The sequence below is a fragment of the Capronia epimyces genome (assembly GCF_000585565.1).
Source record: "Capronia epimyces CBS 606.96 chromosome Unknown aczIQ-supercont1.3, whole genome shotgun sequence".
Classification (NCBI taxonomy): Eukaryota; Fungi; Ascomycota; class Eurotiomycetes; order Chaetothyriales; family Herpotrichiellaceae; genus Capronia; species Capronia epimyces.
The window spans coordinates 2579628-2602616 of record NW_006912906.1 but is presented as its reverse complement, the minus strand read 5'-3'; the positions used below and the strand labels follow the sequence as shown (position 1 = coordinate 2602616).

Genomic DNA, 22989 nt, shown 5'->3' with positions numbered 1-22989 from the left:
GAGGCATTGACAGCACATGTCAAGGTCAAACAACAACATTGACAGCCTCTGCCAGAACGCCTAAGTCCTCTGTAGCCCTGCCCACTTGGATACAGGGATTTGGACAGTCGGGCCATGAGCCTCAGTGTGCGACTCGGTGAATCGTCACATGGCTGGTCTGGACAGAATCGTCTGTCTAGGGCAGCCTCACCTCCCGATCAGTCGCATTCAGCCACTCTTGCCCCTCAGCCAGCCATCCGTTCACATTTGCAGCCTCACCAACTCACATCCGGGAATCTAGCAGCAGATTGTTGGATGACTTTAGTCTGACCATGATGAGTTGGCAACTGTGGAAGATCGCGGCAAGCAGAGACACTTCCAAAGTCTTTGCGCTTCTATCGAACGGATCAGACCACCTCACCGTTGTGTTCGAGTACAACGCCGACTCTACGCAGCGCCTTGAAAGTCAAGTCTACCTGGATTTATGTGCCCTCGACGATCATCAGCCCACTTGTTTCTTCCCCAACAAGCCCGCTATCTGCTCCGCAGCCGTCAAAGCGGTTGAATCGGTGTGTGCTGATGGCAGAGAAACAACGCGGCGTGCTCTCCAACCTGGCCAGATATTGCAGATATCCACGGCAGACGGCACCCTGTGTGGGTCGCTCGTCGACCGTTCTGCTGAGTTTGCGGCATTCTGTTCATCACTGAAGCAACCTGCTGCCCTCCTGGGCCAGGATCCAGGTGCTGCGAAGTCGCTTCCTGATGTCGTTGGCCTGGAGGTTGTGCGTGGGGAAGAACCCTTCCAAAGCTATCGCGGAGCATGCATGAAAGTCTCACTCTCTAAAAACCCGAAAGAGTTCCTGGTGTTCAAAGGAGTCACCTTCTTCGACTACTTGCAATTGGGTCCAGAGTCATTCCAATACCACCTCGCCGCATGCTACCGAGAAATTCACATGATCAATACCGCCCTGCAGCAACATCCAAATATCATGCCGCCTCCCAAAGCTCTCGTGGTCATGACATCAAGCAGCGATGGTGCCACGGAGCAGCTCGTCAACGGTAGTATATACCCAATCTACAAGAACGGTTCACTTTCTGCCCTCCTCAACAAAGCTCGGGAAGAGAAGTATAGAATCTCGGTCGAGCGGAAGGCCAAATGGTGTTCTCAATTGGCCTCAGTCATGCACCACGTTCACTTTGTTGCTCGGGTATGGCATCAGGACCTCAAGCCGCCTAATATGTTACTTGACGATGCCGACAACATTCTCGTCATCGACTGGGAGCAGTGCGGTGCTAATTCATTCGTCCTGGCTCCGGAGGCCAACGGCGCGTACGACGTGGTTACAGATGTCGAAGGAATAGAGGATCGTCGCGCGCTACGCTATACGGCGTATAATGGACCACGGAGAGTCAACGACCCCATTGCTATTCCTGAGTGGAACGTTTTCCCGCACTGGGTCAAGGAATGTCCTGACGCGGTGGAGCTCGCCGAAGTCTACAGCCTGGGGAAAACCATGTGGTTGATATTGGAACAGGTCAAGGCCGGTCATGAAGATGGAAAGGAAGATTACACTTCTGAATCGGTCCGATGGTCCGACTGGTCTGAGGATATCCCGCAATCATGGAAAGGAATGGTCAGACGTTGCATCGAGGCAGACCCAAATTCCCGGGTACGTCTGAAGGAGCTGTGCGAGTTCTGGGAGGACCAGTTGCACAAGCTGGAGAAGTGAGCCTAGCATCTCGAAGCAAGCATTTGCGTTTTCTTGTCGCTTACAACTCTGCTCTGCTCGGAAGCCATTTGCTTTGTTACTGATAGGTAGCTAACGACATCTCTCTCAGTCTGGGCTATAGCTAATCTGTTTGCTGTAGGGTAATGACCTAATGACCTTGCTGCTTTCATGAAGGCTACAACAGATAGCCCATTTTGGCGGATTTGGTGCGTAGGTAGCTTTTCACCTCGCTTGAATGCTTCTTTTGAAGGAATGATTCGGTCAGTGAAGCAATGGACACTGCCTCTCGGACGATGATTCCGGTCCCCTTTCCCCCAATGGCCCTGATCTTCTCTGGGTTGTTGGTCAACAACCTGATCCCGCGTCCTCCAGCCAAGTCCAGATCATGCAGAATGTCCACGGCGGCACCATACTCACGGGCATCTGCCGGGAAGCCTAGGATCTCGTTCGCTTCCACGGTGTCGAAACCCAGGTCTTGTAGGTTGTATGCTTTCAACTTTTGCTCCAGACCTATGCCACGACCCTCCTGGCGAAGGTAAATGATGACTCCGTGCGGGATGGGCTCTTGGAGGATCCGGCGGGCAGCTTCCTGGAGCTGGTCTCCGCAATCACATCTCGCCGACCACGCTGTTTCTCCAGTGAAGCATTCCGAGTGAACTCGGACAAGCGGGACCGCCTTGGGATCGGAGCCCATCTCCCCTCGGGGTCGGTGACTGTCTGCGCCGCGCAAGATCCTGTCCCTTTCCGTCTCGCCTGGTCGTTCTGCCTGGATGGACCGCGAACGGATGAATTCTCCGAACACGATGGCGAGATGTTGCTTCTGGTTCCTCTGGTCATGATACAAGTGAAGGGAAGTGTTGGGTCCCAAGGTCCTAGTAAGTCAGTCAGCCAGAATCCCGAGGGTAGTGGTATATGATATCTCTGTGGCGCCTGGGGGGAGATGCCTGACTACATACGTCGGAAGCCGTGCTCGTGCTATGCAGGCGATGCGCGATAGGTCTGACTCTTTACTTTCACGAGATGCATCGTCTGAGATTCAGCAAATGCCCCGTCAGTCAGCAATAATGATACCCTTGTTGCCTCAACATGCTGTCAAATAAAAAAACATACCAGTGCCCTTCCCCTCCCTGCTCTCTTGGTTTCCTTCGATCGGAGTTGTGACAAGACGTCGCTGAAGTTCGATGAGCTTATTGACGCCTACGCCAGCTGACGAGCAATAGGCTAGTCTAGCCTCTCAAACGATACAAAGTAATCAGTCCCTTTCCATTGTGGGCAGAAATTGGATACAATTTCAGACCCAGACCTCTTCTGGGGGCTCTCCCTACCTATTGAGCAAAGGAGCTGCTCGTAACCGGTTTTGTTGCAGGATGATGGTCGACGGATGCGCAGCATATCGAACCACAGTCAAGCTACTAGATGAGAGAGAAAGTCAACCAGTGTCCAGCTTTTCATAACAATACCAGCAGCCTCTACACACACCGAGTTGTGTGGATCGAACACCACATTGTGGCGGGAATTGGAGGAACGAGCAACGTCAAACGTCAATGTCAGCCCTAGAGAGGGCAGGCTGAAGAGGCTACATTCGGATGCGATTCAGAGCACACAGAGGACATACTATAACATTCGTCCAGAGAAATGACGACTTACATTAGGCTCAGGAGGGCAGTGCAAAATCGGGGTGTACTCGGTCTGCTGGCGGGGGGTCAGGCCTTTCTCAGCCTCACTCTTCCACAATAGGAAGATATATTGTATCTGGGCTGCTTTCCTGAAAGAGACAGAACAGCGTCTAGTGAGGCTCTTCGCACACTGTTATCGTGTTAAAATACACTACTATTGGTCAGGGGATGCCATCCAGTTTCTACCGGTGGAACTCGCGGCACGGAAGGAACAAGGGTGTCATTGTCAAGACATACCCAGTGCGTCTTGAGGCTCGAACAGGGGAATGGTGTAACCGGTGTGTACCATCATGCGCATCCTGAAGTAATTTGTATGCTGCCTCGTCAAACATTTCGCAGCGGAATGGAGGGGGAGGACTGTCCATAGGTGGCTGGATTGAGCCGATTGCCAGCGAAGACTTCTTCTAGATCTGTCTTTCAGGGGTTCTAACGCTAGAACGAGATTCATGATTGGATCCTGAGCCTACGCTGGTACTAGGATACACGTCTGTGATAGAGGTGGGCAATGACCGGCCGATTTCCGACGGTACAGTACCATCTGAGGAAATCATGCCCTCTCCCACTCATCACCCACCCGCTATCATCGTTGCTCCCATGGACTCAGACACTCGGCAGGAAGGTGGCATTTGGGATGTCGTGATAGTAGGTGGCGGTAAGTTCATGTACCCTTTCCCCTGCTGTGTAGACTGTCTGACAGTTCGCGACGAGGCTGGCAGGGGATTGCTGCTGCAAAGACCTACCTGGATTTGCAGCCGATGATCAAACTTCTGATCGTGGATTCAGTGTGATCGATCTTGTCCATCTCCTGGCGTTTGGACAGACTAACACCGTGACTCGACAGAATCGAACGATTGGCGGCGTCTGGGCGTTGGAAAACCTCCATCCGAAACTCAACACCCAAAACACTCTAGGCACATTCGAGTACAGCTGGTATCCCATGTCAAGCCAGGAGTTTGGAGTCGAAGAGGGCGCCCACATTCCCGGGAAAGTGGTACATCAGTACCTATCAGCAGTGGCACAACGGTTCCAGATCTTGCAGCGGATCCGATTCAGTATCCTTGTTCTCTCCGCCGAGAAATCACCAGAGGGGGGATGGCTGCTGACGGTCAAAGATTCGGCGACAAGTGAAGCTGAATCTTTCTTGAGATGTGAGAAACTCATTGTTGCAACTGGCATCACCTCGAGGCCAAGGCAATCCAACCTTGCTGGACGGGACCGCTTCAAAGGACCTTTCCTCCTCTATGCCGACCTGCTTCGCGGAACCGGCCGGGAGGTGCTGGACAATGCCGCCGTGTCCTCAGTCACCGTGATCGGAGGATCGAAAGGCTCTTACGACGCCGTCAGCTGGGCGATCGATGCCGGCAAGAGTGTCAACTGGATCATCCAGCGATCTGGCCATGGCCCGGCGTGGATGACCCCGGCGGCCCTGAGTGTGGTAGGATTCCGGCCACAATTCGAGACGTTCCCGACCAGAAGAGCCTTCAGTGTCCTTTCCCCGTGCGTGTGGGCCGAAGACGGAGTCTTTGCTGGACTCAGGTGGCTTCTCCACCAGACAAGTGTGGGAAGACTCCTGGTTGACATGCTGTGGTTCATTCTTTCCCATGTCGTTCTGAAGTCGCTTCAGATTCTGCCCGACGACCTGCTTTCCAATCTCCAGCCGAGCTGCGGGTATGTTCCTTCTCTTCTCCAAGCTGTCCCTGTCCTCCGTTGCTATGTATTTGGGAGTTGACAAGCTCTAGCATCCAGTGGCAGGCGTCCTCTACCGGCACGTTGAACTACCCAGGAGGAGACTTTTACCGCCGCGTGAAAAGAGCCAATGTTTCCATTCATCGGCAGGACATCACGAGCAGCACGGAGCACGGCCTTCAACTTGGCGATGGGACTGAGGTACGCACCGATGCAATCATTCACGTCACGGGTTGGCGCTGGACATGTCCCTTTGACCTGGTCGGCATCAACACGCTGGAGCACGGCATTCCAACCGTGGCTGGCGACTCACACGACACGACACAATGGCATCTGAGATCCCAGGAGATGCGGCAACACATGACGAGCAGGTTCCCCTATCTGATGAAGGCGCCGCAGCCACCCTCAAGCTCTCAAGCCAGCTCCCGCCCTTCTCTCGGCCGTGGGCCAGAATCAACCCCCTGGTGCCTCTATCGCTGCATTGCGCCGCCGTGCCAGGTGCGAACCGAGGGCTCAGGCTCAGGTTCGGGTCATAGGGACTTGGTCTTCGTGGGCTTCTTCAATACATTTCCAAAGGTGCTTTTGTCGGAAATCCAGGCCCTGTGGGCTGTTGCATACCTACAGGGTAGAATTGGCTGGGCCGTAGGAGACGAACCGAGCCAGGTCCAGATTGCGCACGAGGCTCAGATGTGGTCCTGTTGGGCTGCTCTACGCTACCCCTTCGGCCACGCATCGAAATACCCGGATACGGCCTTTGACATCATTCCATATTTTGATGTCCTGCTGAAAGATCTGGGCTTGGAAACGAAGAGGAAACAAGGCTGGCTGAAGGAGCTATGCAGCCCGTATGGAGTGAGCGACTACCGGGGCATCATTGAAGAATTCCAAATGCTACAAGTAAGAGGAGGTTGATACAGTACAAAACAGGATACATGTCAGGTAAGGTACCGTATACTCTGTACAGTACGGAGTACTTTACAAGACCTACAGTAGGAGCCTTAGGAGCCTCCTAAGCCCCTGCGCATTGGGCTCCTTAGGCTTATTAGGCCCTTACAGTAAGCCTAAGGGCCTTAGGTGGACATACCCTTGTCCTGTTCCGGGCGTTGGACTCAAGGTGTCGATGCCCAAGCCTGCAACTGCCGACGGCAACCATCAGGCCTCAGCCGACCGGGGTCATCAAGCACATGCCTCACGACTACAGCCTCAGATGCCTTCCGGACTGGCGTATTGATTAACTCATAGTTCTCTGTAGGTTCGTGATTCCTCGGCGTGGCGGGACATGGTTTGCTGTGGTTGAGCCGCACCGCAGGGATTCAGTCTGCACGCCGCCCAAAGCAGCCTCAGGCCCCCTGCCACTACACACACCCACCACATCTGCCTCCTCCTCCTTCTCCTCCTCTTCCTCGTCGTCCTCGTCGCCGTCCTCGTCGCGGGCCTCGCCTCGAACGACGAGTTGTAATGGCCAATGTTGCAGGGGCCCAAGCCCTGCCGCAATTCGCAGCCCCGGGTCCCAACTTGTGCAGATCATGGGTTGCCTGACCGCTGCCTGGCCTCGCACCCGCGGTGTCAGTGTGAATCCTGTCCCAGCCTCGAGTCTCATCAACCTAGCAGAACGAGGGTCTGGGGGCCTCGGGCTTTCCCCTCCTCCTCACATTCACTCCGACGCACTATCCTCGTCTTGCTGACCTTCACTGACTTGACTGCTCTAGCTTGAGTAATGTCATAGACTGATCTCTGGCCCGGGTGCTCCTGTCCTCTACCGCAGCTGGAGACGACCACCCTGCTCTGTGCGAAACCATCCAGCGAAGCCCGCCTCTCGAGGCCAAGGCCGCAACAACCATGCGACTTCTTCAGCTCAATAGTGACGGCAGTATAAAACGAACAGGATACCTGTATTCCGGGATTCAAATCCCCAAGTATGCTATACTCTCGCATACCTGGCTAGACGACGAGGACGAGGTCAGTTTCGAAGACTTCGACAACGGACATGCTGAACAGAAGACCGGCTATGAAAAGATCCGCTTCTGTGGCGCACAAGCCGCCAAAGATAGCCTGGAGTATTTCTGGGTTGACACTTGTTGCATCCCGAGATCAAATAACACGGAGCTCCAGGAGGCTATCACGTCCATGTTTAAGTGGTACCGCAACGCTACCAAGTGTTATGTCTACCTGACGGACGTTGATGTGTCTGAAGGTGAGGCCAACGACGCGTCCTCCTCACGCCTGTGGGAGTCGGCTCTTCGTCGCAGTCGGTGGTTCACCCGCGGTTGGACGCTCCAAGAACTGCTCGCCCCGGCCTCGGTCGAGTTTTTCTCGGTCCAAGGCACACGGCTGGGCGACAAGAAGTCGCTGGAACAGTACATCCTTGAGATAACCGGCATTCCACCCCAGGCCCTTCGCGGAGAGCCCTTGGCCAAGTTCAGCGTGGCCGAGCGATTGTCATGGGCAGAGACCCGACAGACCAAGCGCAAAGAAGACAGGGCGTACTCGCTGCTGGGAGTCTTTGCCATCTTCATGCCTCTGATGTATGGTGAAGGCGACCATGCCTTCACCCGGTTACAGCAAGAGATTGAACGGAAGCACGCCGAGAGTGCCAGACAGGATGCTCTGCTATCCACATTACCTACTGCCCCCCAGGCTGCCTTCAACTCATTCAACAATCAGCACGCCTCAACTTGTCTCCCCAACACCAGGGTCGAGCTTCTTCAAAACATCACCGAGTGGGCGGACGGATCCGACGACAGGTGTATCTTCTGGCTCAATGGGACGGCGGGCACCGGGAAGTCCACGGTTGCGCGTACGGTGGCCAGGACATATCATGACCGAGGCAATCTAGGGGCCAGTTTTTTCTTTTCAAGAGGAGGCGGTGATGTCAGCCACAGCGATAAGTTGTTCACAACTCTTGCCTCCCAGCTGGCGACAAAGATACCTTCCATCAGACGTCACATCTACGGTGCTATAATGGCACAAAAGGACATTGCCGCACAATCTCTGCGTGATCAGTGGGACCAGCTGATTCTCAATCCGCTCAGCATGCTTGACACCCGTGCTGCCCCTCCAGCAATTGTCCTTGTCCTGGATGCGTTGGATGAATGTGACAGTGAGCGAGATATTCGGATCGTTTTGAGACTCTTGGCCACCACGAGGCTGTCGACTGGGAAGGTGCGGTTGCGCATCTTCATCACGAGCCGGCCGGAGACTCCGATCCGCTGCGGCTTCTCCCAAATCCCAGAAGCGGAGCGCCAGGTCTTCGTTCTTCAGGACATCTTACCCACCATCGTGGACCGAGATCTAAGTCTCTTCTTCGAACACAGCTTCGCCAGCATCCGAGAAGAACGCGACTTTCCCCCCGACTGGCCCGGGATGCGAGTCATCACGCGCTTGGTGGAGATCTCGTGTGGTCTTTTCATCTGGGCGTCGACCGCGTGCCGGTTCATTCGTGAAGGCCGGCGACTTGCCATGAGACGAATCACCATTCTCATCAATGGCCATCGCTCCGGTGCGGGTCCGGAGAAGCAATTGGACGAAATCTACACCACCGTTCTCAGAGACTCCACTCAGCAAGGCTACAATGAAGAGGAGAAACAGGAAGTCTACCAGACTCTCAGAGAGGTTCTCGGTAGTATCGTGACTCTGTTATCTCCTCTCTCTACCGAATCCCTGGTCCATTTGCTTCGTAAAACGCCACAACATATTGATGAGACGTTGGCGGACTTGCACACCATCTTCAACATCCCTGCTCAAAAGAACCGCCCGATCCGGCTGCATCATCCTACATTCCGCGACTTTCTTCTCAACAAGAACCGGTGCAGTGACTTGAACTTTTGGGTCGACGAGAAGCAGGCACACAGAACGTTGGCCGACAACTGTATCCAGCTCATGTCGAGAATGCTCAGAAGGAACATCTGTGGCCTCGACTCACCAGGGGCCCTGGTGAGAGATGTCGACCCCAGTCTCATTGAGGAGCGCATACCGCCAGAGCTCCAATACGCATGTCTGTACTGGGTCCAGCATTACCGGCATAGCGGGACGCGCCTACAAGATAATGACCCAGCCCATCGGTTCTTCCAGAAGCACTTCCTGCATTGGCTCGAGGCCGTCAACCTGATTGGGAAGAGTGCTGAGGCGGCGGCAGTGATCAGAATGTACCACTCTCTCCTCATGGTAGGTATTTACCCTGGTTTTATTGACGTTTGGGTGTTAACATTGGGATATTTGAGCCCGCAGACAATTTGCACCAACTGGCCTTCGTCAAAGACGCGAGACGATTCATCTTCGCGTTCCAATCTATCATCGAGTATGCGCCTCTGCAGACATACTGCGCCGCTCTTTCGTTCATCCGGCCTACCAACGAACTGAAGCACCATTTCGGGCGTGAGATGCATCCGTGGATCAAACAGGTCCGGATCGCCGAGGCCATTGCACCAGAAGCCAAAGACGAATACAACTACGTCAACGACATATCGTTCACGCCAGATGGTCGACAAGTTGCATCCGGATCGGTGAACGAGGTGGTCAGGCTTTGGGACGTTGCCACAAAGGCCACTTCCTTCAAACTGGTGGGCCAAACGGAGAAGGTAAGTTCCGTTGCCATCTCACCAGGCGGAAGGATGATTGCCTCGGGCTCGGATGATGCCACCGTCATGGTCTGGGACATGAGGACGAGAGCCGTGCTTCACAGTCTAGGGGGACATTCACGCTGGGTCAACTCGGTGGTGTTCTCGCCAGATGGAAAGCTGCTTGCCTCAGGCTCCATGGATGAGACGGTGCGTGTGTGGGATGTGGTCAAGGGCAAGGAGATCAACATGTTTGATGGAAGCTCAAGCTGTGTGAACTCGGTTGCCTTTTCCCCGGACGGCTCACTCATTGCTTCTGGCACCGTCGATTGCGTGGTGCGGCTCTGGGCCGTCGACACCGGCGAGATTCGGGTAATGCTGGACGGCCATTCCGGCTGTATCAACTCTGTTCGATTCTCGCCCGACGGCAGGCGGATCGTGTCTGGATCGGATGACATGACGATTAGGGTTTGGGACACGGCCACGGAAACCGAAATCATGAGCCTGAAAGGGCATTTGAAAAAGGTTATGGCCGTGACCTTCTCCCCGGACGCTCGCCTCATTGCGTCAGGCTCCGAAGACAGGACTGTTCGTCTTTGGAACGCTACTACCGGTGTTACTCTGGCTACGCTCGTAGGCCATACGAGTGGCATCAACGCAGTTACCTTTTCTCCGGATGGCCAGATCCTCGCCTCGGGCTCCTTCGACGACGAGGTCCGGCTCTGGGCGGCAGAGACGGGCGAGTCGCTTGGAAAGCTGGACGATTTCGACAGTGATGATGTCGAACCCGGCTTCCAGCTGGTCCAGCAGTGGACCAAGGGTGAGGCTACATCAGACTTGGACTTGGACGAGAAGGGGACCCTCGCGTCTACTGCAGCAACCCTGGTGGAAAAGGAAGAGTTCAAAGGTCACGCCAGCACAGTCCTCTGCGTCGTCCCCTCACCGGATGGACGGTCAGTCGCGTCCGGCTCACACGATACCACGATCAAGGTATGGACCGTAGAGGGAGTGGAGCGCTTGAAGCTCGAGGGCCATTCGGGCAGTATCAGCCATCTGGAATTCTCGCCAAACAGTCATCTGCTTGCATCGACCTCGACCGACAAAACAGTCAGGCTCTGGAGCATGGAAACAGGCGCCGAACTACACACACTCAGAGGCCATTCCGGTACTGTTCGGCATGCGCAATTTTCTTCCGACGGCCGCCTTCTCGCCTCATGCTCCATTGACAAGACCATTCGGCTTTGGGACACCGCGACCGGCACGGTCGTCCACAGTCTCGAAGGCCATGTCGACACGGTCAACCGGGTTGCATTCTCGGCGGCAGACAAGCACAATTGTAATCATCTTCTCGCGTCATGCTCGGCAGACACGACAATCATGCTCTGGGACCTTGCCACGGGCCAGCGACGCACAACGTTCCGAGGTCATGTAGACGCCGTCAACTCGGTTGCATTCTCAAGAGATGGCCAGATGCTCGTCTCTTGCTCCGCTGACCGGACTGTGAGGCTCTGGACGACAGAAAGTGGAACAATGTGTGGCATTTTCAAAGGCCATACGCTTCCCGTCAACTCGGCTGCATTCTCGCCGGACAACAAGCTGGTGGTGTCTTGTGCCGATGACGAGACGGTCAGGCTCTGGTCCCTGGAAACCGGCTCTCCGCGCGCCGTCCTGAACGTCGCTGTCGTGGTTCGCGCCGTGGCTTTTGCCAGCAGCAGCAGAGCCATCCACACTGACAGGGGAGTATTGGATGTCGACTCTCTCCCCTTGACTTCTCCTCCTTCTCCTTCTGGGGAACTTGACCTTGACAGCGTCCTTGTCAATATTTCCTTGGAAGATGGTCAACAAACGCTTGCAGACCATCTCTTTGTGACCAAGGACTGGCTGAAGAGAGGAGCGGAAAACACCCTCTGGCTTCCTGACGAGTATCATGCCACGAGCGTGGCTACAACCAGTTCTACTACTTGGGGTGATGCCATTGTCTTGGGCCACCCGTCTGGAAGTATTTCCTTCATTTCTCTTTAGCGGACCACAGATGATTTCCATCGAGAAAGGTCTAGCTCAGTGTCAAATTGAAGGTCAGCACTACTTACTTGGACTGCGTGGCCGAGTTACTACGTATCGTATGGTGGAGGGATCTGATGCCGCATCAACGAGGTGAGGCGAGGTGAGGTGTATCAAGCTCGGTTGTGCTTTTCCTTCTCTGTTTCAAGTTCTATTTCCATTTCCCTTTCTTTTTCGTCTCGCAGGGTGACCTTCTGTCTTGATATTGATACTGATACCCCTGTTGGTTGCGTCAATGGCGATTTTCTTTTTCCCTTTTTTCCCTTTTAAATCTGGATCTGGATCTGGATCTGGATCTGATTCGGATGAATCAAAACCAAGACAATATCTCCGAGAATCCATCTTGGTTCTACAGAGGATGGCCGGGTGATCGGAGTGATGCAATGTAATGCAGTTTCGGTCTGGGAAAAATCCTGTCTCTAATGTCTAAATTCTGTCTCAAACGTCTATAACTTGTACGTCTATAACTTGACATCTCCAAATGTACCTATATTAATGTACCTAAATATCGCGTACCATCGAATTCGAGCACGCTGCAGTGGTTATGGTATGGTTAAACCACCGAAGGTATGTGGGCACTTGGACACTGTAAGGTAGTTACAGTATGACTCTGTGTATTGGCCATCTGTAAGTAAGGCAAGGCATGTAAAAGCCAGCTTTCCCGAGCCAGCAGTAGCAGTAGAAGCATATGGCATATGGCTGTGTGATACATGATCTTTCTTGTCCCATGGAATCAATGAATGGCCGCACCTGAGACTGTGCATTGGCAGCATTGGCAGCATTTTTCAGGGTCATGCAGAGACAGTGACAGTCTTATAGCCTTATCGGATGACGTATTAAAATATATCTCGAGCCTATTACTATCATATCACTCCCAGAGCCTGTGTCAGGGTCACGTAGAGACAGTTGCAGTCTCAGCGGTAGCCTTAGCGACAGCGACAGCGTCATCGACATCAACAGCGACGGCCTTATCAGATGATGAATCAAAATACACCTTAAGCCTATTGCTCTCACTCCTGGAGCCTATATTAGGGTTATACAGAGACAGAGACATCGACACCGACATCGACAGCCTGGTCGGATGACGGGTTAAAATGTATCTTGAGCCTATTGCTATCATATCACTCCTAGAGCCTGTGTCAGGGTCATGCAGAGACAGAGAAACAGCCTTAGAGACAGCGACAGCCTTAGAGACAGCGACAGCCTTAGAGACAGTGACAGCCTTGAAGACAGCGACAGCGTCATCGACATCGACAGCATTGTCGGATGACGGATCAAAACGCATCTTGAGCCTATGTGCTATCATTCCTAGAGCCTGTGTCAGGGTCATGCAGAGACAGTGACAGTCTCAGCGACAGCGTCATCGACATCAACAGCCTTTCGGATGATGTATCGTAATGCATCTTGAGCCTATTGCGATCACTCCCAGAGCCTGAGGCCGGTGGGCTTGGCTCCTCCCGCCTTGCTTTTATAGCTGCCCGCAAGGTTGCAGGACTCGTCGAACCTCATTGCTTTGAGCATGGACGACCTCGACCGAGTCTTGCTGCAAGACGCGCTTCACCTCGGCCCACGCTGCAGGGTCCGGGTCGACACACCTTTGAGCGTCTTCAATCACGTAAGTTGCAAAACCAGCCTTTGCGGCGCCTCTCGCGGTATCTTTGACGCAGTAGTCTCCAGCCAAGCCGACGACATAGACGTGGGTGATATGACGGGCGTGTAGGAACGAGGCGAGATCCAAGTCGACGCCGCCGGCGCCTTCGGTCATGTTGCCAAAAGAATCGGAGAAGGCAGAGTACATCTCGACGCGGGCGTCCATGCCCTTCCTCACATTGACGTCGACTTTCGACACGTCCAGCTCGTCGATGATCTCGGCGCCCCGCGTGCCTTGCACGCAGTGGACCGGCCACAGTCGCTGCATCATGGTTTGCTCTGGCCGGTTTCCCACCAGGTTCTTCATCTCGATGAAAGACTCGAACGGCTTGTTGTTCGGCGCGGTGTGGTTGGCCGCGAATGAGATGTGGTCGCTGGGATGCCAGTCTTGAGTGCTCACCTTCACCTCGAACATGGGAGAGGCAAGGAGCTCGTTGATCAGTGGTACAATCTCTCGGCCTCCTGGCACTGCGAGCGATCCGTCCTGTGTGGATACATCACAATTAGGTCAATGTATTGTCAATGTATTGTCAATGTGAATTGATTGTCAGTGTCAATGTGGATGTTAATGTGAGTGTCAATGTCAACGTCAACGTCAACAAAAAGGACTTCAACAGGAACAAGAGAATCTTGTAGTGCGGGATGGGATGGATCTCTCGTACAGGAGGACAAAAGTCATTCTGCATGTCGACTACAATGAGCGCTGGCTTGAAAGGCATGTCGGGGGGCATGGTGCTGGTGCCGGTGCTTGTGCAGGTGCAGGTGCTGCCGGTGCCGGTGAGCAGATCCGAAGGAGGAGGAGGAGTGAGTGCATCGGACAGGCTTAGGCCGCTATGGAAGACAAGGTAGGTACCGTTTGTCCCGCCCGAGAGAAGAGGGTGATACTGTCCTCCGTAGGTCAGTAGATCGTAGATACACGACGTCTCTCTTGAGTGTGGGTGTGGGAAATCGTGGGTAGATGTAGGGATAGGACCACTCTGTACCACCAGCACTATCGGCGTTGGGTGAGTGAGGTGAGCGAGTGATTGACGTCGACCACTGGCACTTCAAGTTCCCTCAGTTCAACTTCACTGGGCACTCACGGGCTAGAGAGGCTCGGCTTAGGCTTAGGCTTACTTGGGTGCGGTATGTGTTACGGAGGACTGTAGTTAATGGTTAATGGCGGGCTTAGGCTTAGGAGGCGGCGAGCCAAGCCTATCTTAGCGGCCTTCGGGGTCATCTTCTATCTCGCTCTTCTAAACTTGCCTTCCACCCTCTCCCAACCCAACCAGAAGTCCATGCGCAAGGGCGACTTAATTTCCATTACCACTGGCCGTGATCACTACGAGGCGGCTCTGCGACTTCGCGAGAGAACCTTGAGAGACGTTTTAAGCAGAGCAAACGTTACGTTGCAACTTGAATGAACGCTGCTTTCGCTTTGTTCACTGCCGACTGCCCCAAGCAACCAACCTTGACCTTCACTATCTACGCATCCTTTGAAGCCGTCGTCACCGCGCATCACCACAACCCAACACTGCGGTCCGAACCTGTTCTGTCCTTACAACAGTGCGCGTACGAACGTTAAGGGGAAGAGGTGACACAATCCAGCAGAAACACCGCGCATCATGTCCAAAGTCCTGGTGGTGAGTATCCCTCACGACACTTTGGAACAATCACAACCTGTCTCATGGGTCGTGGATCTACCATGTGAGATGGATATGCTAACAATCACCTGCCATAGGGCGACGTGTATGCCAAAGTCATCGGCGACGTCTGTGAATGGTCTCGGCAGGATTTCGAGGAGGGCGGCGTGGAACTGGCAACTCTAGATCTCTTGAAATCGGTAGGTCACCCTGCGCCGTCAGGCCGAAGCTTCCGTGTTTGCATTGCATTGTGGCAGTCCTCCTTTTTGTTATTGCAGAACATTGCATCCAAGCAAACTACAGCCATGTCAGATGTTCATCTCTTCGGTGCGGTCAGTGAGCTTGCGTTGGCTGCTGGTGACAGCAGCGACTAACCGGAGGGGAGGGAGGGCGAGGGCGAGGCGAGCGAGGGTCGGAAGCGAGGCGGGGATCGGAGGGTTCTTGAATGCTGCCCCCTTTGACTCATGCCTCTTTATACGCCACGCTGGCTGCCTAGCCACCAAGCCTGCCCGCTCTAACCCGTCTGGGAATGCCCTCATGCTGCCTCAACCTCAACCTCACCCTCACCCTCGGGTTTCTCCCACTCACCTCTCTATCTTGCATTTGGACAGAGCAGTGGTGTTCAAGTTGGCTGACTCAGTCTCGCAACTCTACAGGAATGGCAGAAGAAGCTGTCTGGCCTCAAGGTCGCTCATTTGCCGTGGGACCCTCCGCCGGCGCCTATCATCAAAGACCAACCAACGGTTCCTAGCAACGCCAAAGCGATCCCACTGACCCTCCCCAGCAATGGCAACACTGTCACAAACACTCCTCAACCTCCACCTCCGCCAGCGCCAGCACCGGCCGCCCCCTCTGCAATTCCTATCAAGTCCGAAAACAAGGCCCCTTCTTATCCTCCACAAGCTCCAGCACAGCAGTATCAGGCTCCCGCTTTCCAGCAAGGCGAACCGATGACAGCTCGTGACCGTGCCGCCATGAATCTGCATCAGAGCTTTGGACAACGAGCAGGACCTCAGATTGCACAACTCCAATCCAACCAGCCCCGGATCCCTTTGCAGCCATCTGCACCGCCAACAGGCACCTTCATCAAACAGGAAGATGGGCCATCAAGTTTTTCCGGAGTTCAAGACTATCCTTCCGACGTCAAGCCACAGATACCCACGCCACTCAAGTCGAGCCAGACCGATGGAGCTGATGACTCTCGCGATACGTGGGCTACTGAGTATGCTCGGCGGAAAGCGTTGGCTGCCGCACATGGTGCCGAAAGTGACCGTCTCATGCGAGCACATTTTCAGGCGAAGCAACAAGAGCTCGAAGGCGGCGGTCTTCTCCTGAACCTCGAAGAACGCAACATGCCCAGCTATTCGCTTTCCCGTAAACTGAAGAGTCTGACCGGCGAAGGACCATCTACCACTCCGTCCCTCACACGTGCCCAGGCGGATGCGACAGGAGATGACGAGGATGATGAAGAGGATGAAGACGCCATCAATTCCGACCTCGACGACCCAGATGAGTTGGCTGCCAACGAAGAAGATGGGGAGAATACCGACCAGGTCATGCTCTGCACATACGACAAGGTGCAGCGCGTCAAGAACAAGTGGAAGTGCACGCTCAAGGATGGCATCTTCCGCGTTGGCGGCACCGAGTAAGTAATCGAGTTCCTATGGAGTTCGAGCCTGCCATGTCACTTTCGTTTCGACTGACCATTCGTTCTAGGTATGTCTTCCACAAGGGCCAAGGTGAATTCGAGTGGTGAGCAATGTACGTTGATGCGCGGATTGGATTTCGGCTATGCGGCGTTTCTGCGTCTACTTCTGCAGTCCCCCACTCCCCGTTCCACATTCGGACGAGACAAATGGGATAGCTGCGCGGCGTTGTCAACGGAGCGGGAGGGGCCACGACATGATATCAAGTTTGGAATCTGCTTATGGGCCGTGCCGATCATGTCGGACACGACGAAAGGCAGGACAGGGTGCGGCAGGGCCATCCAGACAGCACTGTTGCAAGACCTCTCATCTTCAAATCATCACTCCTCACTTCTTGCTCCTCACGGCAAATGATTGATTTGGCTGGGAGAGGGCAGCGACGGGCCGGGCCGGGCACATGCCAGCGTTGATGGGCTTTATGGATGGACACTGGACAGGCCTGGGGAGGATTTCACGCGCGGCCGATTTTCAATGTTTATTATTTGCTGGTCCACAAAAGGTCTCCCGACAGTCATGGCCATGACTCTCCAGGAGATAGAAGATAGAAGATAGCGGAGCGAGTCTTTCCTCTACAATCTTCAATAATGCAGGACTAAAGAACACTTAGGGGAAGCTTGAACAAAATTCGAGAAAGAAAATAGGAAGAAAAAGAAAAAATGACAAAAGGAAGGCGAATGAATCAGATTCAATATTCAATTTGGGTTCTTGACTTCCCATCCCCATGCTCAGGAACCACTGTCGAAGTAAATTGCCACATACCAACCACAGATAGATAATCTATATCCGGCGTAGGGGGGCGCGCGTTGAAGCGTCTGGTCTCGGAGTAGACGGTGACGGTGACGGTGACGGTGACCGGTGGCGGGCGATGCCTACTAGACACAGACACAGTAGGACTCGTATCTGACGCCTTCATACTAAGGTAGGTAGTCTAGATGGTAGATACCAGATGCGAATTGTTATATCAAGAGTAAGAATCTGGCGATTTGACCCATCTTCTATAGTATATAGGTAGGTACTCTTAACTGGCGGCATTCGGGCATCCGGAATAGGATTATGGATGGCAGAATCAAACACAAGAGACAGTAAAGTTCATTCGGATACCTGGCCAACTAGTAGTACATAATCAAGTTGTAACGAGTGGCTCCCCAGACATGACTCTGGAATGAATGGCCCGAGTGGCATAAGCCTCAGCCGAGAATATCGACTCGTAACGACCGCAACTATCTCCTCCGAGAATAGCACACCCACGACATCCGCGGAGACACCTGTGCTGCCCTCCTTGCCCCGGCTGTTTCCTCTTGTGGTGGCCATGAATCGGGATCGAGCATCAGGTTCTGGCTGGTTGAACTGCAGAAGTGCTAGGCGGCGAGGCCCATCGATGTACACTTTCGATCATGGATTCCTGACTTCCCCATAAAGGTACACGCGCAAGCCGTTGGATCGCCCGCTCTTGTGTGCGATTGTTCCTGAGTCTAGCCCTGGCCATCTTCTCGCTAAAGGAAAGGGTATAATCAGGAAGTGTGACGGCTCGCTGACACCCAACCGTTAGCCTTACAGCGCCCCTGTATCTTCCGGCCTGCTCTCACCTTGTCCCTTTCCCAATCAGCCAGAACCTTGCTCAGCTCGCACAGCACTCCAAAGTGACTCGGAACGTCTATATAGTTCGAGAAAAGGTTCCAAACCAGTCCAGATTCCGGATCGATGCATTCGTTTGGGGCGAGATCCGTGGCGAGCAGGTGTTGTTCCTCTAGGGGCAAAACATGCGGCCAAAACTGTGGCCGATCATAATCCGCGCTCCCAGCTCCGTACATTAAGTCCGCGATGGGAGGGGGAAATTCACCTTGGACCTCGCCATTCCGGGCAGCTATGATCTTTAACTTCCGAATCTTCCACTCTATAGTAAGTCTTTCAGCTCCACCATCCAAGAGGAGCTCCCCGGCCATGTCCACGAAATGAGGTAGAGCAAGCTCGTCGAACATGCGTCGCCCCCGAAAGGTTGTTCGCGTCAGAGGCCAAAGGCAACCGAGAGTAACGGGATCATACAAATCGTACGTATGCTCGAAACACTCGACATGGTAAATGTCTGAAGAACAAAGCCATGGTCAGTTAGCGTCCTGGTCTCGAGAGTCTGTTCGGTGAGAGTATGAAACACTGCGTAGGGAGTGGTACCAGCCAGTCTGTTATCACTGCTAGGGCAGGCGGCCACTTGATACCGACCCTGATCGAGCTCACGACCGCAATCCTCGGCGCAGCATGTGCGGGTATCTTGCTGCAGGATGGTTCGTTCAACAAAGAGCCATTGCGCCCTGGTCTCGGGGAGTTCAGGATCTTCCTTCTTGATTGGCCGTGGCGGTGAGGGAGCGGGTGATGGAAGAGGTTGACCATTTTCTGCCGATATATCTTGCTCAGAAGCCATATTGCAAAAATAGCTGCGAATTAAAAGGTATGGATAACAAAGTGTGCTAACGTGCCGATTTTCTTTTCTACATGAGAAGTGAAGGGGATATACTCTTGAAGGGGATATGATCTATCAGTCAGTACTTCATACCTTCCCTCTATTCATAGCTGAATGGCCACTTCCTCAAAAGGCCCTTCCGGGAAACATCATCTGGCAGGAGGAGACCGTTGATGGTTTCACTACTTGCTCAGTGCGTAGGTTGTCCGAAAGGTATTACCGCGGTAGGTGCTAATGCTGGAAAATAGCATGACACTAGCAGGCTAAACTTTGAGGACATTCTTGAGCCTTGAGTGAGAACAAGGCCACAGGCCCTACAGACGGACGACGTAGCGTGGCATGGGCACGGAGGAATGCCAACCATCACGACGGCGCTGACTATGTTTCGCGTTGACTGAGAAACTGCGCTTCAAAAACGGTGAAACATATGAATTGGAAACGGCGGAGTATTGAGGCCTGAGGGGCTAGGGGCCTCATCCCCAAAGCTGAAATCCAACTCAGCTCGTCACTTGTAATATTAGTGGGTGACGTAATGAGCAGTTCAGCTGGTTGTGCAGGCCACAATCATTGTTGTCCAACCTGCTCGCGATCTGCTCCGTAAATGCTCTCTGGCCACATCTTCTTCCTCTTCCCTCCACCACAAACTGGTCTGCCAACTCACGGTTTCAGCCTCTGTTACTTCCCTCCTCCTACTGAACAAAATCAACTGCGCTGTTCGACACTCTAGACTCGTCTTAGCAGCAAGTCAACACCGCAATCATGACGCTCTACTACAGTTTGGTCAGTAGCTTCCCCGACTCGAGATCGACTTCCACATCGATGTATTTCACATTACGCGACCGGCGCTGACCGTCATATACAGGTGTTCGTCCTTCTAGTGGCCGAAATGGTGCTTTTCATCGCCCTGATCGTGCCGTTGCCTTTTACCGTCAAGCGGAAGATGTTCAATTTCATATCGGAAAGTCCATTAGTTGCCAAATTACAATATGGAATGAAGGTATGTAGTGGTCCTCCAGTGGTGGTACAACTCACCTAACATCTTACAGATCACGTTTATCTTCATCCTTATTCTATTCCTCGATAGTGTCAACAGAGTCTATCGAGTTCAGGTGGAAATGCAATCTCTCCTCAAGGACAGCTCTGGAGCAGGGTCAGTTAATAGAGCGATCACGCCGAGGGATTTCGACTGACTTCAGCAGACGAGCAGCGGCAATTGGCTCCGACCGCATGGAAGTCCAGGCCCGCAAGTTCTATTCTCAGCGAAACATGTACTTGACTGGATTCACCCTCTTTCTGTCCCTCATCTTGAACCGTACCTATGGTATGATCCTTGACGTCCTCCGTCTCGAAGAAAAGGTCAAGATGTACGAGGGAGACCCACAAGCCGGTGGTAAGGAAGGCGAGAAATTGGGCAAACACTACCGCGCGGATCAGATTGGAGAACTCAAGAAGCAACTCGAGAAGAAAGACAAGGAACTGTCGGCGATGAAGAGTCAGGCTGAAGGGTTGCAGAAAGAGTACGATGAGCTGAGCGTCAAATACAACCAACTGAATCCTAGCACCGGCGACAAGAAAAGCAACTAGGGCAAGTCTCCGCACCCAGAGAAAAATGAAGAGGGTTCAGAAGCAGCTCTTAGTTGACAAGAATGTGCTGAGAATGTTGGAATTGGGGCATTGCCTCTTTACTGGTAGCATATCTTGAAGACGCTACGGCACAGACACAGACACATTGGTAGTGGCACGGACGATAAGGCTCGCATGGCATGGGAGGCGTGAGAGCCATCATTTCTGGCGTTTGATAGGTGAGATATCGACATAGCCAGTGTAAATGCTGAAGGTGGCATTAGGGAATAGAAATACTTGGTCATGAAGCAGGTGAAAGACTATCCATTACGATGGACCAAGTGATCCTACATCCTACTCTGCAGACCGCTATTTGTTATTTGTCCGGCAAAGCGAGGAGTTCTAAAGCGAAACATGCTGGCTGGCAAGATCAATGTTGACCACGGCAGTTGTCAGACACTCAGATTTCCCTTTCCTGCTCCATGTCGAAAGTATCTTGCTCCGTGTGTGCTGCTAATGTCACTGCCATCCTCGTGACGAAACGTCTTTGCCCGGTGTGTACCAGCAAGTGTCCGTCCATTGGGTTCCGCAAATGGCATGGCGAGCAAGAAGACCAGCCTGCGCCCTCTTTCCGAATAACGAGTCGAAGCAATGCAGTTTCACGATCATCCGCACTCGCAGGGAGCTCTCAGGCGCACGCACCAAACGCAGATGATTCTCGCCGTGCCTGGCAACCGAGTGTGCGACTTTCAGCGAGGTCATGGGCAATGTAATGCAGTGCAGCTCTACGGAGGCCAGGACCAGTGCTGTAGCCACAGCTGCAACCACAACCGCAACCGCAGCCGCAGCCGCAGCCGCAGGCATCAGGCTGTGGGCGGTGCAAACTCTCAATGACGATTCTCCGATCTTTCATGTCCTGTGTTTCGCCGTTGATTGCCACAACCCTCAGTTCCCTGCCATTTCGCCACAAGAGGGCTGGAGTATTGGAGTACTGGTGGGCTGGTGGACTGGTTGCCCCCCGTGTCATCACGCAGCTACGGAGCTCAACTGTGTGAAGCTGACCAGGATGGATCTGACGAGGTCTGCTCTGACGCAGCAGAACGCGTCGTCGCGGTTACCAAGGTTCGAGGATCGTGAGGCTGCCCCCTTTTTCCCTTTTCCCGCCCGGTTCGCCAATGGAAAACCCCTCAGAGTGGGCACAGCCTTGCACATATCGCCTTCGCAAACCTGTCGCGGTTGCGGTCGCGTACACTCGCCTCCAAATGATCTCAGAAGCCCTCGTCATTTGCAGTCGGTCTTGGCCCATGGAAGACCTACTTATACTCTCTCCCTCTCTCTCGAACATCTTCATCCTCCATCTTCTCTATTCACTCCAATACCACACAATTCAACACACTCTTGCATCCCTCTTCTTCTTCTTCTTCTTCTGCTTCTTGCTCTCCCTGCTCTTCTGTCTTGTCTTTCTGCATTCACATTGTCATATCTACATATCATATATCACCTTCTTGATCCTTTGTTTCTGTTCATAGCTGTCTGTTACCATCATACCATCTCCTTGAGCGATCTTGTCTACTTCTTTCTCTTCTTTCCTCTCAGCGTTCTTCTTACCTCTCAGCGTTCTGTTCAAGATAAGTACCTATAGAATCTTGCTGTAGCACTTGCTGTAGCAGCCTCTTCATCCTCGCCCTCTTTCTCTTCCTGTCTCTCTCTCTTTCTGTCTCTCTCTCTTCCTGTCTCTCTTCCTGTCTCTCTTCCTGCCTCTCTTCCTGTCTCTCTTCCTGTCTCTCTTCCTGCCTCTCTTCCTGTCTCTCTTCCTGCCTCTCTTCCTGTCTCTCTTCCTGTCTCTCTTCCTATATTTCTTCCTATATTTCTTCCTGTGTCTCTCTTTCTGTCTCTTTCTGTGTGTCTCTCGAGCCTCTCTCTCTAGAGAGTTTCCCCTATTTCTCTCTTTCTCTTTCTGTCTTTCTTCTTTCCATCGAGTCTCTCTCTCTAGAGAGCCTCCCCTATTTTCTCTTTCTGTGTATCTCTCTCCGTCTCTCTCTCTCTCTCTCTGTGTATGTGTCTCTCTCTCTCCTTGTACCCTCTCTACGTGTCTCTCTCTTCGTGCCTCTCTCTTCGTGCCTCTCTCTTCGTGCCTCTCTCTTCGTGCCTCTCTCTTCGTGCCTCTCTCTCTCTCTCTCTTCCCGTCTCTCTCTCTCTTCCCGTCTCTCTCTCTCTCTCTCTCTCTCTCTCTCTCTCTCTCTCTGTGTGTTTCTTCCTGTGTGTTTCTTCCTGTGTGTTTCTTCCTGTGTGTTTCTTCCTGTGT

At 53.3% G+C, this 22989-nt stretch overlaps 8 protein-coding genes across 8 annotated transcripts; 5 read left to right on the top strand and 3 right to left on the bottom strand.

The window, feature by feature from the left end:
• Positions 1-314: 314 nt before the first annotated feature.
• A1O3_04215 (uncharacterized protein) lies at positions 315-1709 on the top strand (the record flags this gene model as incomplete). The annotated part of the gene is made up of 1 exon (XM_007734345.1): positions 315-1709. One exon carries the CDS (start codon positions 315-317, stop codon positions 1707-1709), a length of 1395 nt encoding a protein of 464 aa, XP_007732535.1.
• A 175-nt stretch (positions 1710-1884) lies between these two features.
• On the bottom strand, positions 1885-2403 carry A1O3_04214 (GTP cyclohydrolase II; the record flags this gene model as incomplete). Its single annotated transcript, XM_007734344.1, has 1 exon — positions 1885-2403. The coding sequence occupies one exon, from the start codon at positions 2401-2403 to the stop codon at positions 1885-1887; it is 519 nt and encodes a 172-aa protein (XP_007732534.1).
• Positions 2404-3979: 1576 nt separating this feature from the next.
• Positions 3980-5983, top strand: A1O3_04213 (uncharacterized protein; the record flags this gene model as incomplete). Its single annotated transcript, XM_007734343.1, has 4 exons — positions 3980-4037; positions 4094-4167; positions 4227-5053; positions 5125-5983. 4 exons carry the CDS (start codon positions 3980-3982, stop codon positions 5981-5983), a joined length of 1818 nt encoding a protein of 605 aa, XP_007732533.1.
• A 927-nt stretch (positions 5984-6910) lies between these two features.
• A1O3_04212 (uncharacterized protein) lies at positions 6911-11649 on the top strand (the record flags this gene model as incomplete). Its single annotated transcript, XM_007734342.1, has 2 exons — positions 6911-9235; positions 9292-11649. 2 exons carry the CDS (start codon positions 6911-6913, stop codon positions 11647-11649), a joined length of 4683 nt encoding a protein of 1560 aa, XP_007732532.1.
• A 1507-nt stretch (positions 11650-13156) lies between these two features.
• On the bottom strand, positions 13157-14069 carry A1O3_04211 (uncharacterized protein; the record flags this gene model as incomplete). Its single annotated transcript, XM_007734341.1, has 2 exons — positions 13157-13822; positions 14001-14069. 2 exons carry the CDS (start codon positions 14067-14069, stop codon positions 13157-13159), a joined length of 735 nt encoding a protein of 244 aa, XP_007732531.1.
• An 873-nt stretch (positions 14070-14942) lies between these two features.
• On the top strand, positions 14943-16609 carry A1O3_04210 (uncharacterized protein; the record flags this gene model as incomplete). Its single annotated transcript, XM_007734340.1, has 3 exons — positions 14943-14960; positions 15059-15160; positions 15617-16609. 3 exons carry the CDS (start codon positions 14943-14945, stop codon positions 16607-16609), a joined length of 1113 nt encoding a protein of 370 aa, XP_007732530.1.
• A 2062-nt stretch (positions 16610-18671) lies between these two features.
• On the bottom strand, positions 18672-19082 carry A1O3_04209 (uncharacterized protein; the record flags this gene model as incomplete). The annotated part of the gene is made up of 1 exon (XM_007734339.1): positions 18672-19082. One exon carries the CDS (start codon positions 19080-19082, stop codon positions 18672-18674), a length of 411 nt encoding a protein of 136 aa, XP_007732529.1.
• Positions 19083-20007: 925 nt separating this feature from the next.
• Positions 20008-20705, top strand: A1O3_04208 (uncharacterized protein; the record flags this gene model as incomplete). The annotated part of the gene is made up of 3 exons (XM_007734338.1): positions 20008-20118; positions 20168-20271; positions 20321-20705. The coding sequence occupies 3 exons, from the start codon at positions 20008-20010 to the stop codon at positions 20703-20705; spliced, it is 600 nt and encodes a 199-aa protein (XP_007732528.1).
• Positions 20706-22989: the final 2284 nt, after the last annotated feature.